This window comes from Xyrauchen texanus, chromosome 32, assembly GCF_025860055.1.
Source record: "Xyrauchen texanus isolate HMW12.3.18 chromosome 32, RBS_HiC_50CHRs, whole genome shotgun sequence".
Lineage (NCBI taxonomy): Eukaryota > Metazoa > Chordata > Actinopteri > Cypriniformes > Catostomidae > Xyrauchen > Xyrauchen texanus.
The window spans coordinates 18,503,916-18,522,272 of record NC_068307.1 but is presented as its reverse complement, the minus strand read 5'-3'; the positions used below and the strand labels follow the sequence as shown (position 1 = coordinate 18,522,272).

General features: G+C 43.3%; 1 protein-coding gene across 6 annotated transcripts in view; it reads left to right on the top strand.

Annotated features, from left to right (window-relative positions):
- The window catches only part of LOC127626165 (copine-5-like), a 193,592-nt gene that overhangs the window by 141,677 nt on the left and 33,558 nt on the right, over nt 1–18,357 (top strand). For all 6 annotated transcript variants that reach the window (XM_052101754.1, XM_052101757.1, XM_052101756.1 and 3 more), the window contains 4 exons: nt 358–461; nt 2,268–2,372; nt 12,114–12,155; nt 12,422–12,497. In XM_052101754.1, coding sequence (XP_051957714.1) covers nt 358–461; nt 2,268–2,372; nt 12,114–12,155; nt 12,422–12,497 — 327 coding nt within the window. The remainder of the gene's footprint in view (nt 1–357; nt 462–2,267; nt 2,373–12,113; nt 12,156–12,421; nt 12,498–18,357) is intronic.

Genomic DNA, 18,357 nt, shown 5'->3' with positions numbered 1-18,357 from the left:
TTCTTTTAAGTGGTGTGAGAGATACAACCCTTAATGTACACATATTTGTTTTATTTTTATTTTTCTGATATCTTCACTCTGAGCTTTTGCACTGAATAGATCTCTAATCTGAAAAGTATGTGTGCAGACTTCATTAGTTGTTTTGTGGGCTTGTGTGTGTCTTCAAGATCACAATCTAGTTGTAATGAGCCTCCTGCTCTCCCAGCTGAATTAGATGAAAGAGTTTTAGATCTATTCTTTCTGCATTGTAATCATTACAATGCACAAACCAGTACATTGCACTTTTTGTGTTTTTGCTGTCAACACAGTGAAAGAAAAAACTGAAACGACTAGAACTTTTTTGGGTTTTCTTTCTAGGACAGCGCAACCATGCAGTTCTGTGCCAACAAATTGGACAAGAAAGACTTTTTTGGGAAATCCGATCCCTTCATGGTGTTCTACAGAAGCAACGAAGATGGCACGTAAGTGTCTCATGTCTATTTAAAGGGAAACTCTAGTTCAACTAAAAAAAGGAAAATCTCTTCATTACTTACCCTCATGTCGCTCCAAACACATTTGACTTTTTTTTCTGTGGAACACAAAGGGCAAATTTCTAAAGAAAAATCCTGGCCACTCTTCTCCATATAATGAAAGTGAATGTGGCTGTTAAGACCCCCAATGACAAAAAAGCATCAATTTAAATACTTAGTTGCAAGTTAAAAAGAAGTCCATTATTCACTGATAATTTACCCATCCAGTTGTCTGTTAACTGCTTCGACCAGGCCTTTGGCTAAATTCACACCGCAGCTGAATGTGGGCAAAATTTTTAAACAGTTTAACGTTTACGGATTGGCCAAATTCACTTCCTCTCCAAGTGCCACAATGTAACCCAAATATATATGCTTTTTTTATGAAAAGGAGGAGCAAGTCAAACTGCATTCAACAATATGCCACAAATGCTGTTGATTGAGCTTAACTTGTATTGAACCTGGAAAGAGAATAAAGGAAAGAGAATAAAATTATAGGCTTCAAGAGTACGGTTCAGTGAATCATTTGGAATACACATTTTAATATATTCCCCCTCTGGAGATATATGGTCTGAAAATGGCTTTTCTTTCACCAACATGAAATGGCGTTATTGTATGTCCACAAAAAGCCTCTTAACTTAAGTGACCATGGTTTCATGCTTTCAAGAGCTTTGCCCATTTTGTGTTTTAGAGCAAAAATATTGTGGAAAACTAAAACGTCTTGGATGAGTCAGACGATGCTTAAAGTTTTAGGGTGTTTAATGATGCTCTTGGGCAATGATGAAGAGGCTAATTATTAAATGTAAAAAAAAAAATTTCATGTTTATAATTAGGCTAAAATGCCATTTCAAGGATTAGAAAAGTTGGAGACCTTTGCTCTTTCTTAGCTTGTACACCCCGAACATTTGTATCATTAAAAGATGTTTCTTCACCTATGGAGACTTTTTGCCCTATTGACTTCTAGAAAATAAACTCCACTGACACACACTTTTAACACCCTCACTAGTCTATTTAATTTGTCTACTAAACAATGTCCAACTATAACCCAAATACACACAATCAAACAATCTTTTTTAAATAATTTGATAAAAATACAGCTTGATTAGAAGTGACAGACAATAAAAGTATTCTGTTTGCAAGTGGTATTTACCTTGATTTCAATTTTTCTTGACATATTAAATATCTCATATTTTATCTCTCTGAAACTGTTGTCTCATCTCTAACTAAGCACACTTAGCTTTTTTTGGGGGGGCAAAATTACTGGTCATGGTGGAAATGATGCAACAACTGAGAGACTGTTGTAAGCTATGTAAAAATGTATATACATTATATACATATTGAATTAATATATGTATATTTTAATTTGTTTAATCATTCATTTTCATATTTTAAGTTAAAAATAAAAACATTATACATAAATGGCATTTGATAAGCAGCTAAACTAAATTATAAATAAATGTTAAGTAGACAGTTTTAATGTTCCATTTATATTTACACGTTTATCCTTTTAAACTTGGCTGACAGAAATCTGTGAATATATCAACAATCTGAAAACCAACACAATAAACAGGGTAACACAATAGTAATAAACTGATTTCACACTACTTTAACTTTGCAATTAATTAAAAAGATATGGTTTGTCAGATATGACCACAATCAGATGAAAAGAGCAGGTGGCTGATGTCAGTCACATTTAGAGTTTCCTCGGGAGTTATGCCATGTCTCCTTGTCTTTGTCTCGTTCCATTTTCTCAACATGAAGGTTTACAATTTGCCATAAGACAGAGGTGATGAAGAACACCCTGAATCCTGTCTGGCAACCATTCACCATTCCAGTCAGAGCTCTCTGCAATGGAGACTATGACAGGTAAGACACACAGACTACCAGTGGCTTTGACATTCTTTGATAAAACCAATAGGGCTCTTCACATATCACTCATAAAGCCTATACATATGTATGATGTTTGCAGTTTGGCAGTAAAGATACATACATGTTACTTACTTCCCTATTTCATATACTGTATGTCCTACTTTTGAATGTGTTTTCAACCCAGTAGCTTGTAAACATTGGTGTTTCCAGGCAGACTGATGCATCACAACTCCCAAAGGTTGCATAAAGCCAGCCAATAATTAAAAATTGCTGGGTTTTTTGGAAACACTTTTGCATGCAATATGCATCAATCTGTCAGCAAATGGACTGTGGGTGGTCTGTGGGCTTCCCATTTGAGGCTGAGACCAACCTGACTGTAAAGTGATAAGCCTCAAAGGAATAATGAAATGTCAGTGCTGAACTCAACACTTGCCTCAAGATGAATTCTTGAGAGACAAGTACAAGGTAAGGTAGGTACAATTATTTTATATATATATATATATTAGTATAGTATATTTTTCTTACAACAGATCTAAGACCATAAAGAAAACATATATAGTACAGGAGAGTTGGTGTAACTTCATTAAGTAGCTACAGTATTTAAAATTTACAGATGCCTGGAAAGGACTACATGCTCTGCCTTCCACTCACACATTTAACAAAAAGAGGATCACCACCTTGTCGTGACCAATCAGCTTAGGGAATTTGAACTGCATGTCAAAAAATTTTAAACTTGAAAAGCTCTGGCCTGTGTACACTCTTGCTGTTCTCCAGGGTTAATCTTTCATGACAGGCACCACACTGCAATACAGTGCAGAAATGTGGCACATGCCGTACAAAATCAAAAACTGAGGCTTGATGACAACATTTCATGGTTTCCACATTCAAGAGAAGAGGCGAAGCATATTCAATTTACCTTTTAAAACTGCCATCTTCCTAGATGAACTAACATATGCTGGTCTAGGATGGTTTAACTTGGATGTGCTGGTTCAGTGCTGGTGTAGATGGTGGTCCAGCATAGCCAAAACTATCAATAACTGATAAAATGGGTCAACCAGCATGGTTATTCAGGTATTGCTGGTTAACCAATTCTTGCTGGTTAAACTAGTCAAAAAAACTTTCCACAGCCATTTGGAAAACCAGCACACCAGCATCCAGTGTTGTGGGTGACCAGCTATGCTGGTTTTATCCATTAGGTTTCTTGAGTCATTATAGCCATTCATAGGTTGACTTCCAATAGAGTGTAAACACTGTGGCTCTGTGGCACTATCAAAACATTACTCTGTTTGTTTGAGCATCTCAACCATGGATGTGTTTCGCAAAAGCATCTTTAGCAAATTATAGTCACAATTTTCATTTTTACCAACGTTAGCATACAGCATTGAAAAGTTGTGTGATTGGAACTACAACTTTCCAGCTGTGGTTAGATGCATAGTTTCTTGTTAATTTGCCATGTGAACCTCATTTGACTTTGCTAATATCTTCTGTACTGTATCTTTCATTCCACATCTTTCATTCTGTAAGAATTAAAACCCTGTGTACATGCACTAAAGAAAACTACTTATTCTGGGGGTTTTGCAGATAGCGGCATACTGAAACATAGGCCAAGAGATTAGGAAAAAAGCTATTTATTACACGTTGGTTTCTGTCAGATAATGCAGCTTTTGTGGTAAATGCATAAGAAAAATTCTCATAGGTTTTTAAAGAGTGCGCATGTTCGTATGTGCTCAAATGCGCAAGGGAAACCCCACGTAAGAGGAGAAATTTACAAAGCCACATGAATATGTGGGTAAAAATAACAGTGATAACAGTGCGCACAAACATGGACACCGTTTTTGCAGATGTCTGCTGTCAGGTGTCTGTAAACATGCTATAATTTGACATCCATTCAGTCGCTACAGGAATTATAACTCCAAACCTGCATATAACATAAGTAACAAAAACTGTATATTGTGTTTCGACAGATATGCGACATAGTTACTATGGTTTCAGGAAACAATTGTGACTAGCTAGTTAATTTCTCCAATGAGGCATCATACTATGGTAATTTAGCAGTGAGTTACGTTGATGTACGGGAAATGTACCTGACACAGCAATGTTGGCTAAACCAGTTGCATGTGTTTGGTGCGGGACTACCTGCAAAAAGCAGTTTAGTAGGGAATTGACAAGTCTGTCTGAACAATTGCACATGAACGGAATGTAAGTGGTGTAGCGTATTTAGGGGTTTCAATAAAAGTTTGCTAGCTGGTTAGTTTAGCTGTGTTGTGTTATGCTATTAGCTTAGCTGTACTGTGTTTACAATATGGCGACGGCAGGTTGCGCATGTGCGGTAAATTGCCCTGGAAGGGTCTCTTTAGGAGTTCCTGTGAACTTTCATTGCCATAACATCCCACACCACTGATTTGTGATCTTGGTCATCACTAATGAAAACAGATTTAATTGATGCATATGAACGTCAGCTGTGCTTAACGGGTTTGCTGTTATACTGGTGGGTTTCATTTTTAATTTTATTTTATCACTTTAGTGGTAATTTGCTGATTGCTGTTTTGTTAATTTTATAAAGCATTTATAGTGTGTTTCTTTCTTTCATTGCCTAAAATGTAACTCATTATGTTTGTATTATGCTAATGTTGCCTTGTGGTGTTGTCGCCCCTGTTAGTATCGTTGGAAAATAATGCTCTATTACTCATTGTGGCTGGGCGGAGGGTAGGGCCGGGTCGTGATTCTACACATCCGCTCCCTTATCAGGCTAATCAAGCCTCCGAGAGGGATAAAGGCCGACTGCGGAGGACTGTGCGGGAGAGAGAGATAGTTTACGGACATGTCCGTCATGTGTGTGTTTGTGTCTTTTGTTTCAGTTTATAATTAAAATATAATTAATATTGTGAAGCCGGTTCTCGCCTCCTCCTTTCCATTGAACTGATTACACTGGTGCCGAAATCTGGGAAGGAGGAGGGATACGCCGTAGTAGAGTTCTCACCACTACCGTCCACCCCAACGGAGCAGCCATCTGCCGGGGGACGAGGAGTCCGGCCACCTGCAGCGGTCAGGGCCGCTGCCAGGGACGGAAGAGTCCCCTACCAGCCGCTGAAAAGTGGCGGGGTCTGAGAGCAGGGAGGGGCTCGCTGCTGACTGCCTGGAGCGGGAGAACCGCTGCCAGGGGCGGTGGGAGACCCCTTCTTTTCCCCAAGAACGCGGCGGGGCGTTCCGTTCTCCAGGGGCTGTGGGACTGCCCCCGATCCGCCCAGAGAGGCATGGCTGTTGTCCGTTAGAGGGTGGAGGAGTGGCCGAGGAACAAGCTACGGTGTATCGGAGAACTAGCGAGTAAGTGTTTTTTCTTCATCTCTCTCTCTCACCGCCACTCCGCGTTGGCCTTTCCCTCGTTTAAATTTTACAGTGTTTTTTGGGGGTGGTACTACACTGTTACAGGAAGTACCCCCCCATTTTTATTTCTGTTTCCTTCCCCTTGTCCCCTCCCTCATCCAGGTGGATGGGGATGACCTGCCAGCAGATGGGGCTTGGGGCACGCCCTCCCCCAGGGAAAGAGGGGTGGGGGATATACATCATGCCGGGGGCTCCCCTGCCTGAGAGAACGAGGGAAGAATGTGGCAGGGCGGAGGGCGGGTCGTGATTCTACACACCCGGTCCCTTATCAGGCTATTCAAGCCTCCGAGAGGGATAAAGGCCAACTGCGGAGGATTGTGCGGGAGAGAGAGATCATTTCAGTTTATAATTAAAATATAATTTATATTTTCAAGCCGGTTCTCGCCTCCTCCTTTCCATTGAACTGATTACACTCATTATCCGGCAAACTCAATCTCAGTACCTCCCAGATAATGTTGCTTTATGTAAATGGTTATATTTATGTTTAGCAAACATCAAAGCAAAGTAGATTAGTTTGATAATGACAAATCTGCCTTGTCAGCTAAAATATTCCATTGAGACACACTCATCACAAAGCAAGGCTGTGCAAGTGTGTGTGTGGGTGACTGCATGGTGCAGCATTTCTGATGATTACTTTGTCCTTGATTTACAAAAATATAAGCTATGTCCCAAAACTGTTGCTTTGCCCACATTATGGGATTGCCTTCTCTGTGAAGGTACAAGTGGTACTTCTTTAAGATGGTCAAACACCAGATGGGGCAGGGAGATGTCATACAGCATCACCACCTTTTGGTGTCCATCGACAGCACCTAGCTGTGATTTTGGGGACTACTCAAAATTCTTCTGAGCCACTGAGTGCTACTCAAATAGTTTTCCATTCAATTTGACCCAAAACAAAACCTCTAACTTCAAGAAACATTCATTATTGACTATTCTATTTTTGTGGTTTGACAGCTTGAAAAAGGCTACGTATAGAGAAATTGCATAATAAACGTAGTCCTTTTTTTATTTTTTTACAGTGATCAGTTAAATTGCCTAGGTTCTCACACCAATATATGAATTTGGTATGATAAATGTCCACTGCACGGGTTAAAGTGTTGTGTACATTACCATTATTTGTAAGGGAAACAGCATGTGTGAGCAAGGAATGAAATTAAACAGTCCTATTTACTATGTAAGGAAATTTATAATGGAATCAGTTGCGTTTGACAACCGTTATAATTTATATAAATTACAAATAACTAGATTATTTGCCTGAATAAAATTCTCCACCATTACATTCCTAATACAACGTCTCGTTGTATCAGCTCACAATTTCTACTGTAGGGAATTAGATTTAATAAGAGAATTATGATTCATTCGATGTTGTTGAAGTTGCAACCAATTTCTTCCATGTTGAATGAAGAAATTAGGATGAACTGTGGTGCTCATTGACTTCATGGTTGAGGTAGTTGCACATGGCTTGAGGTGTTGTGTCCTGCCGGCCTGCCACCTCGTGGTCAGACTGGATGGTCCTGGTCCCACATGAACAGTAGTAGAGGGAAGAGAGTCAGGGCAAAAGAGTAAGAGGCGGGACGTGTCTTTTAACTTCTGCTGGAGGTCCCTCCTCTCGAGTCTGGCTTGACCAATGAGAAAGGTGCAATTTCCAAGCAGGAAATGTTTCTTTGTTTGGAAGCTGACCCATTTGCATGATTAGGGTTAGTTTAAGCCCCTTTATGCTCCGATTAATATAGCAAGCATACAATGCATGCTGTCAGGATTATATATATATATGTGCAGGATATTATATTATATATGTGCAGGATGTCACACAAGGATTCATTTGATAGGAAACATGATACTAAATAATTTTACATTAGCTGGTAGTCTTGTCATAAGTCATGCATAAAACAGTATACAGTACACAAACACTTTACAAGAAAGTAATGATCCTATACACAATGTCCTGGAGATATACATGCAAATTTATAGACAGTTTGTCTATAATTTAATGAAGAAAAGTCTGTTGTTCTGGGCTTTGAGTCCATTTCTTATGGTGGAAAGTTTGCTCTGGCATGCAGCTAATCTCCCTTTCTTAGAATGTCACTGATGTCCACTAGTTGCTGGACCTTGTAAAGACAGTGTAAAGGCTTGATAATGATCAGTGTTGGAACAGACATAATGGAGTCGGCTTGTGCCTACTTGGATATTTGCTTGTTACAGTCTTGAGACATCTGTTGGCTTATTCATTAAATAATGAATAATTGTGTGTCTGATTTGTCCAGATGCTTCAATGGCATGTGGAAAGTTAGGGAATCCTGTTTGTAAACAAGCAACTTTGTTTCAATCCCATTAGTGTGACTTGTGGTGCAGCAATTGCACACTTTCACCTCAAATAGTGAGCTACAACTGGAAAAACTACCATCATCAACAAACTAAATTACAAAAATAATGACAAGGTTAATAACAAATGACAAAAAGTTCTCCAAACACTCTCCCATACTTGATTGGAAAAAAAAGTAGTCCTTCCCCAAACTCATGCCATTAGTTGAGCAAATGTTACTGTGTCATGCTATTTAAACAAACAGAACAATGTTGAAGAGCCACAAGTCTTACACTTTTCAACGGTATAAACCTATGTATGATTTACTTATTGTCTCTGCATATTTAACTGGAATAAGAAAAAAAAACTTTCAAATTGAAAAAGAATTAAAAAAAATTACACACATCACCTTTAACTCTAAGTTGCAAAAACAGAGGCAGCCTGTTTTATTTATAAACATACAAATACTTTTCTCTTTCTGTATCTGGCAGTCTGCTTTGGCTCATCTGGCACTCCACCTGCCAGGCATGGCTGTATCTTTGACAGGCCATACACATCATGAAGGAGTGTTAACAGCAGGGAATATACCAGGATGGTGTATATGCTGTATATGGAAGATAAATTATTTTATGGTGTGATGGCACTGCAGGCAGTTATCTGCTTTGGCCCCAGGGGAGTGCTCTGATATCTGTGAATGAAGTTCCCAAAGAGGAAATCATCAGTACATGGTCCATGTTATTTATTTAGACGGAAGGAAGCTCCAGAGCCTTTTAAAAATGTTTTTATTCCGGTCTCTCCCAAATTGGAATGCCCAATTCCCACTACTTAGTTTGTCCTCATGGTGGCTCGGTTACTCACCTCAATCCAGGTGGCGGAGGACAAGTTTCAGGTGCTCCGCTTCTAAGACCATCAATCTGCACATCTTATCATTTGGCTCATTGTGCATGACACCGCGTAGACTCTGCATGTGGAGGCTCATGCTATTCTCCGCGATCCACGCACAACTTAACACGTGCCCCATTGAGAGCGAGAACCACTTATTATGACCATAAGGAGGTTACCCCATTTGACTCTACACTCCTTAGCAACTGGGCCAATTTGGTTTCTTAGGAGACCTGGCTGGAGTCACTCAGCACACCCTAGATTCGAACTCGCAACTCCAGGGGTGGTAGATTCAATAATCGTTGAGCTACCTAGGCCCCCACTCCAGAGCCTTTTAAAATAGATGTCAGTGTGCATTTAAAGCCTAAAGAAAGCAGACACTAAACATTCCCCACACGTCTCCATATTTTTATTCTGATGTCAATTAATTTGTGACACTAATTAAATTAATCACAGATATTCTTCTTAAGACTAAGAATAAACTGCAGAGAAGCAATGTGCTTCATTTTAAGGTAAAAGTTTTGAAATTGCCAGAGGTTTCACTTGACAGGTTTCACTTGCAATGACTGTCATGCAGAGTTTGAAAATACAACTCATTATTTTACCAAGAAACTGTTACAGCTTTCTATTGCAAAAAATGGTGATGTTGACATTTGGTGTGAATATCCAATCCCATACAACAAAATTTCCCCCTCTCAAATGTTAGCGCAATGCCCGCAGCAAGGAGGAATTCAAAGCAACATTTTGGTTTGAGGTCAATGCAAGAGAATTCAAAACAGCCCAGAATTGTATTCTTCCAGCCTTCAAACCCATCTGCATAGCTCCTTCCCCGCCTCCTACCCTCGCCCCTTACTGTTTGGGCTCAGAGCACAATCTATTTTCTTTTCCTCTGTTGCAAGGCTTGATAGACAGCTGCCTTGGGAGCCTTCTTGGCAGCTGTACTCTCTTACTGTCAGAGAACATGACACCCAGGTGACAGATACTCAGAGAGGTGCTGACTCACAACTTTGAAGATAACGAATGTCAAAGGATGCTACCACCCACATTTCCTTGGAGGGAGAATATTTTGATGCCTTCCTCGACTACAGGATATTTTGTGATATTTTGTATTCACTTTAGAAGGATGAGCATTTTTATGCCTTACTGGTGAAGTGGGCAAAACTTTTGCCTACTAGTCAAACGACAGTTGGGGGGGGAAGTTTTTCAAGCTGGGAAAGCAACGTGCCCTTTATGAATCTCGCCTATTAGCCTTTTAAAATGTGCTTAGTGAGTGGGCTAATATCAAGGGACATATTAGTCCACTGATTAGCTTCCCTCAAAGTAAACATCAGGATAACTCAGCAGAGCCAATGCACTCACACAAGGACATTCATTTGTGGTATTATTCAGTGTCCTCTAAACAATAGTCGCTTTCACACATACAGCTATTTCCATTAATTTAACAGATTTTTTCCACTTTGAGTTCATGTATGTGTATGAACAGAAACCATTAGCAAAATTCCAAATCAACTACAGCAATTTCCCTTCTTAAAGCTGAATTATGTAACTTTTCCGTTGTTGAAATACTTGCTTCTATCCCAGCATAATATGTAGAGACAACTATAATTAAGCCCTTAATTTTCAGATTAATTTTCTTGAAAACTGTAAACACTGTCTGTGTGGCACAAAAATTCCTGTTTGTTTTGCGTGACCCACTTAGACCCATCCCAACGACGTTAGTCAACCATGCCGTAAATTGGGGGCGGGATTGTCTGACTGCATATTCAGTCTGCAGATAAGGGCCGTATTAAGAAAGCTGTTTCGAAAACATTGTTTATTTTTGCAATTCGATATGGTGGCACTAGAAATTTCAGACTTCAGCTTTAAGAAATTGTTACATTGCTGGAAAAGTGGACCTTTTTTTTTTTTTGACCGCAGCCGAAATTGAAGAAACCATTGAAACTGTATTCATCAACTGCATTAATTAAATGGGATGGAATTGAACATTTGATTAATCTCATAAATTATGAATACAATAAAATCGACAGATGTGCCGCCTCGAAACAGACACTGTCTAGATGGATAGTGACAGAATCAATTTTTATGGATTCAGTAATGATTCATAAACATTTGAACGTCACTATAGTTGTTCAAATGTAAAATGATTTACAGATTTTGTCAATATTTAGTCAATATTGTGCCTTTCGGTGTCTATGCAAATGTTAGCGTATGTAAATGTGCTAGAAACACATTTGATGTAAGAATGCCTACGAATACTCATGAGATCACGAAGGAATAGCAGATGTTTATCAGTTTAGTGGGTTTCATGTGTGAATTTGACTATTGACTTTGTCAACCTAATCATATGATTTATTCACAGCCAGCACTTTATAAATAACCTTCTTTTAAAATAGGTTGAGTTGCATTGTATGAATTTAGCAGTTACCTCTGCAACTGCTCAGTGTACACTTTTCAAATTTACAGACATCAGGGGACATATTAGCCCACTTAATAGCTTCCCCTGAATAAAATATCAGGATAACTCAGCTGAACTATTACAGTCACCCCAGGACATTTGTGCTTGTATTCCGGAAACATTGTGTCCTCTGAGCATTGACGTTGTTAGTGTAATGATAAGAATTATTAACTTTTTCTATAAACGTCTGTACTGATTTGCGTGGGAGTCTTGGATGGTGAGCAGAAAGGAAGTAAACAAGAGAAATGTTTTTCGCTAATCTATAGAGATTTCTGAAAATCCTCTCAGTGCACAAGCTGGTTTTGCTAATGAGCATGCTTTAGGAGAGTGTGTTCATCCTCATTAATATATGAGCAGTAGCTAGCATTTTTTTTTCTCTCAAACTTGAAGGCATTGATCAAACACCTGCATCATGGACGTGCTCACCAACCCACACTATTTTCATTTAATTGTGTCTGATGTCTCAATTTAGGCTTTAGCAGCAAGAGACCAATCAAATTGCGCTGAAATATGTTCAGTGAAAGTCTTGTGCATAAGTGATTAGCCGAGTAATCCCATGAATCAACACAACATACGGTTCATTATTTCCTGGGAAAGGCTGATTTTTGTCACCATTAACTTTCATGTTTGAAATTGCTGTGTGAAGTATTCAGAGTTATACATTTATCTTTCAAACACACCTGGATACCCCCCTGCTTTTTGTTTTGTTTTCCAGAACAATCAAAGTTGAAGTATATGACTGGGACCGTGATGGTAGGTGAGTTGACGATTGGCTTTTGATATGCTTAACCCTCAAAGACCCACAGTAATAAAACTGAACAATACTTGTCTAACAATTTAAATAAAACCTTTTATATGCCCCCTTTGTATGGCACCCCTATACATTGCATATATAGTTTTTGTGCCTATGAATCCTTGGGTCATAGGTCTCTTAATTTGAAATAGAAAAAGAAAAGGAGAGTTTTTTAAAGAGTGATGCATAGTATTTTCTGTAATAAATTTGTGCATCTTCCAACATTCCAGCCACGATTTCATTGGTGAATTCACCACCAGCTACAGAGAGTTAGCCCGAGGTCAGAGCCAGTTCAACATATACGAGGTGAGGTGTCAACAACAACACTGCATAATATGATAATGCACATGAAGCACTTTGCATATATGATATATTCAGAGACATTGAATGTCTTAAAGGGATCGTTCACCAAAAAGTAAAAATGTATTTTTATTTTCAAAATAATTTACTCAATCTTATCGCATGGCATTCCAAATACTTTCTCTCTTCTGTGGAACATAAAATAAGGTATTTTGCAGAATGTCCTGGCTGCTCATTTTCATACAGTGAAAGTGATTGGGATCTGGAACAGGGTTGTTATAGTTTTGAAAATTTCAATAGTTTTTATTTTATTTAATTTTACTTTTTTAATTTAAATTAAAGGAGCATAAAAGTTTTTATTTAGATTGTATTTTTTTAACATTTATATAATTTATTTAGTTTAGTATAGTTTTAGTTTTTATCCATATAACCCCACAACATTTTATCTGTAACACTTTACAATAAGATTGTATTTGTATTTATACTTTGCAGATTTTAACATTCAAATTTAAGTTAATGTATGGTAAATGTTACCATTAACATTCACCAATATAAATAAATGCTATACAAATATTGTTCTTTGTTTGTGCATGATGCATTTACTAATGTTAACGAGTACAACCTTATTGTAAAGTTTTAGCAACCTGACGTCTCCACACCATGTTCTCTTACGAGAGGTTCTCTCGTATTGCGTAAGCTAGCTTACGCTACAGGAAAGATTCATCTTTTCTGAGATATTGAAGCCAAAAAATTATCCTTAATTTTGTATCCATTGTCAACGCAGTGCAGCAACTGCATACCTTGAGCGGGCTAGCTAGCGAGCTCATAGGTTGCTCTGCGGAAACTGCTGAAGCCTATAGACGAACTTGAGTGAACTTGCGTCCAATGACAGGCGCCCGCGCCGTCACTGCATCAAAGCCCGCCAAAATGGGCGTGGCTAGAGTGCATATAAGCGTAAGTTCGTAGGCTGGAACCCTGATTTTCATCTATTCAGTGAAGCTCTTCGCGTCTCTGAACTGCAGAAGCCTCGTCGCCGTTCGAAGGGCATCTAGCAAGCTTGGACAGCGCTCGAAGAAGCCGGCCGTCTTCGCCACCTTCAGCCTACCTGCGAGCTGCGCCATCTGGCGACGTATCCTTTTTAGAGCAAGCAAGTTCCTCAGCGAACTTCACAAAAAGAGCAACGAGCGTCTTTTTTAAGATGCCTCGCACCACCTGCGCCTCATGCTGCGGCCCTCTCAGCGCCGGAGACCGCCACCACATCTGCGCTCTCTGCCTGGGATTGGAACATGCAGAGCTCGCCCTCGCTGACGGCGGATGCGACCTCTGCGAGGAGCTTCCGATGTCGACCCTGCGGGCTCGACTCGAAGCACTCAAAACCGAAGCCGCCAGCGCCTTCGCTTCGCCAGCGCAGAAAAAGCGCCGCTCCCAAAGGCTGCCGGAACCGGTGTTAGAAGCGACTACCTCGCCGGAGCCTCTCCCTCGAGCCTCGCTTTCACACTCCCCGCCCTCCCGGGACGCACAGTTGCCGCCGAGCGGCCGCACTATTGCCATCTCGGATGACGAGGCGGAGGATAAGGGCTGCTGTTCCATCATGGCTTCGGACAGCGAGGAGTGGTCAGGCTCCCAAGCCTCCTCCTCGGCCCAGGAATCCAGCAGGACCCGCGATGGAGTCGAGTAAGAACTAACGCGCCTCCTCACACAGGCCGTCGACCGCCTCGGGCTCGAGTGGTCACCGCCCTCTGAGCAGGCTCCCAACAGACTCGACGGCTGCTTTCTTCAGAGCCGTCGCCGCGCGCTCCACGGCCGGGCCGCGCCCTTCCTGCTGGAACTCCACGCCGAGCTCTCTAAATCGTGGAACGCGCCTCTCTCGGCCAGGAACCGATCCCACGTCTCCACCTCTCTTGCTCTGGTGGACGGCGCCACCGAGAGGGGCTACTCTTCCATCCCCCCGGTCGAGGATTCGGTAGCAGCACACCTTTGCCCGCCCTCCGCGAGATGGCGGTCTAAGCCAGTGCTCCCGTCTAAGGTCTGCAGAACTACTTCCGCCTGTGTTGGCCGTGCCTATGCCGCCGCCGCTAAGCCGCATCTGCTCTGCATTCCATGGCCGCTTTACAGATCCTCCAAGCGGACCTTCTCTGAGAATGGGATGAGAAAGGCAGGCACCCAGAGGCTGTTTCAGATCTAAGGAGCGCGACGGATCTCGCCCTTCAGCGCCACCAAAGCTGCAGCTCAAGCCCTAGGGAAGTGCATGGCCGCTGACTGTGACCGAGAGACACCTATGGCTAACACTAGCCGATATGGGAGAAGCTGAGCGCTCCACGTTCCTCAACGCGCCGCTCTCTCCGTCCGGTCTCTTCGGTTCCGCGGTGAGTGGCATTGTTGACCGTTTTTTGGAAGTCCAGAAAGCCACCCAAGCCATGAATCTCTTCCTGCCTCGTCGCGCTAGCTCCTCTGCAGGCCGCCCACGTGACCAGCCTCCTGCACGAGCCTCTTCACAGCGCCCAGCTCAGCAAAGCCAGACTTCTCAGCATCGACAGGGCGGCCGCCCTAGAACGCGCTCAGACAGCCGCCGCGAGACCGCCGCCCCTGCGGGCCTCGGCCTAAGATTGCGCTGAAACCTGAGCAACCGAAGTCCTCCTAGCTTTGTTAAGGAAACGACGGCTCAGTCCCGCCACGGCCGGACCATCGTCAAAGCTTCGCCCCTGTCAGTCCCCTTCTCTCAGGCTACTGCAATGGTGGATTCAGCAGCCAACAAGCCGGTGATACTGCCCGCTTGCCTGCACTCAAATGCCGCTTTCACGGCTGAACAAAAGAAATTTTGTGAAAAGCAAACATGCCTTATGTGTAGAAAATGTGCCCACAATCCAGTGTTCACCCCTACACACAAGCATTACACTTCCCGTGTCCCTATCAGAGCCCACTCACATAAAGCAGGCACAGCCAGCTCGAGTGTTAGAGTCAATAAACGCGCCCACCGAATCCGTGCGCGCGCCCTTCTCTGCCCGCTCTGTCACACGGCCAGCAAACACCTCTCTGTATGTAAGTCCCATGCCCGTGACTATGCTCGCGCATCACTTCACAGATGTGACTCTTTCCCCATTCACCTCAATCGGGAAGTCACTCACAGAACAGCCTGTCCCTGCTGTCTGCGAGCAGTCATGCATAAGCACAGTAAGCGCGCTCACACATTCTGTTCAGCTCGCTGTGTGCGGCAATCAGGGCGACTTGGCCATTCACCCTCTAGCGTTACGCTTCAAAGCATGGAAAGCTATCCCAGGGATTTCCAAATGGGTGTTAAGCACAATAAAACAGGGCTATTTGCTACAGTTTGATCGCCGCCCTCCCTGCTTCAGAGCGCGGCTTGAAACTACTGTGAACACGGAAGAAGCCTGCATGCTTCGTTCAGAAATAGCAAACCTTCTGTGCAAAAGGGCCATAGAGAGAGTGCCACCTTCTCTGAGCGAGTCGGGGTTTTACAGCCGTTATTTTCTTGTCCCCAAGAAAGACGGCGGCCTCAGACCAATTCTGTCTCACAGGACAGTTCTCCTCAGTCATCTGAACAGTTTGGGCCTTGCAGTCAATTGGACCAAGAGCTCACTACAACCCAGTCAGGCAATTTCCTTCCTTGGAATAGAACTAGACTCCATGGCGATGACGGCTCGCATATCTACACAGCGCGCGCGCCGTGTTAAGCGACTAGCCGCGTCCTTTCAGATGAACAGCCTCACGCCTCTGAAAAAATTTCAGAGAATGCTAGGTTACATGGCTTCAGCCGCAGCAGTACTTCAGCTGGGCTTACTGTGCATGCGCCCGCTTCAGCATTGGCTAAACACCCGCGCGTCTCGCCGGGCTTGGGCCATGGGCCGCCAGCCAATCAGAGTGACTCAGAGCTGTATCTCAGCTCTGCAGCCCTGGGCAGTGGCCGAATGGTATCAAAAGCTCCTTCACATAAATTGTCTGGAAATGATAGCTGTCGAGTACGCGCTCGTGCGCTTCCTCCCGGTCATTCAGGGTCACCACGTCCTGGTCTAAACCGTCAGGGCGGTGTCAGATCCAGGAACCTCTTCCATCTGACAAAACGCATACTGAGTTGGTCCCAGTGCCACCTGCGCTCGCTGAGGGCGACGCACGTGCCAGGCCACCTGAACGGCGGCCCAGACAGACTGTCCAGAGACAATATTTCCCCAGGGGAATGGTCCCTGCACGCTCAAACAGTCCAGAAGTTATGGAGTATATTCGGCAGAGCAGAGATAGACCTCTTTGCGTCAGAAGAGAATTCTCACTGCAGCGTTCGCTGAACCCCTGCACGGCCAGTCACTGGGAAAAAACGAGCTGGTCATCCGCTTCCTCAGGGGAGCTAGAAGGATGAACCCCCCGCGCCCCCCATCGGTTCCTATCTGGGATCTTTCCGTAGTTCTCGAAGCTATGAAAGCCCCCCCTTTTGAACCGCTTCAATCCGTGGATTTGAAATACCTTTCACTCAAAACCGTTTTTCTGACTGCCCTGTCATCAGTTAAACGTGTGGGAGACCTTCACGCGCTGTCTGTCAGCGCTGCGTGTCTTGAGTTTGGACCAAGTGACTCCAAGGTCATTTTAAATCCTAGACACGGCTATGTCCCCAAGGTGATCGGTACTCCTTTCAGAGCACAAATCATTTCCCTATCGGCGCTGCCAGCATCCGATAGCGAACGCGACGCCAATCTCCTTTGCCCAGTCAGAGCACTGAGATTGTATACTGCGCGCTCCGCCTCTTTCAGACGCTCTGAGCAGCTTTTTGTTTCGCTCGGAGGGCGCACCAAGGGTTTTGCCGCCTCGAAACAGACACTGTCTAGATGGATAGTGGACGCTATTGCTGCCGCGTACACGTCAAAAGACCTACCATGCCCGTTAGGCATTAGGGCTCACTCGACTAGAGGCATGGCCTCCTCGTGGGCATGGTCCAGCGGGATTTCCATTCACGACATGTGTGGCAGCGGGCTGGGCTTCCCCCTCCACCTTTGTCAGATTTTACAATCTGGAAGTGCCCGCCCTGCAGGTGAAACTACTAGCGGTTTAATACGCTACAGCTCCCCTGGTGAGCTGCACTGATGGGACACATTCCACACAGACCGGCACCGCCGCTCTGTCTTTTCCTTCCCACTATGTGCTTATGTATTACACACACACACTGGCCCGCACTCTTGCCGGCCAAATATTATTCCCCCACTCACAAGGGCTCCCCAGGTCCCCCACCCCGGGGCTCATGCAGTGGATGCTTGGCGCGACGGCGTTGACAATGGGTTCCCGTAGCGTAAGCTAGCTTACTCAATACGAGAGAACCTCTCGTAAGAGAACGAATCGGTTACCTTACGTAACCTTGGTTCTCTCTAGAAGAGGGAACGAGTATTGCGTAGCCGGCCGTGCTCGCGCCACGAGCGATTTTTGCTGCATTCAATGAAAACCAGGGTTCCAGCCTACGAAATTACGCTTATATGCACTCTAGCCACGGCCATTTTGGCGGGCTTTGATGCAGTGACGGCGCGGGCCTCGTCATTGGACGCAAGTTCACTCAAGTTCGTCTATAGGCTGCAGCAGTTGCCGCAGAGCAACCTATGAGCTCGCTAGCTAGCCCGCTCAAGGTATGCAGTTGCTGCACTGCGTTGACAATGGATACAAAATTAAGGATAATTTTTTGGCTTCAATATCTCAGAAAAGATGAATCTTTCCCGTAGCGTAAGCTAGCTTACGCAATACTCGTTCCCTCTTCTAGAGAGAACCGAGGTTACATAAGGTAACCGATTCGTTTTAGCTGTGTACACTGGAATCACACATCCTGTTTCAGACATCCTGCACAGTAGTCACTTTTTGCCAAAGTTTCTGAGGTTCA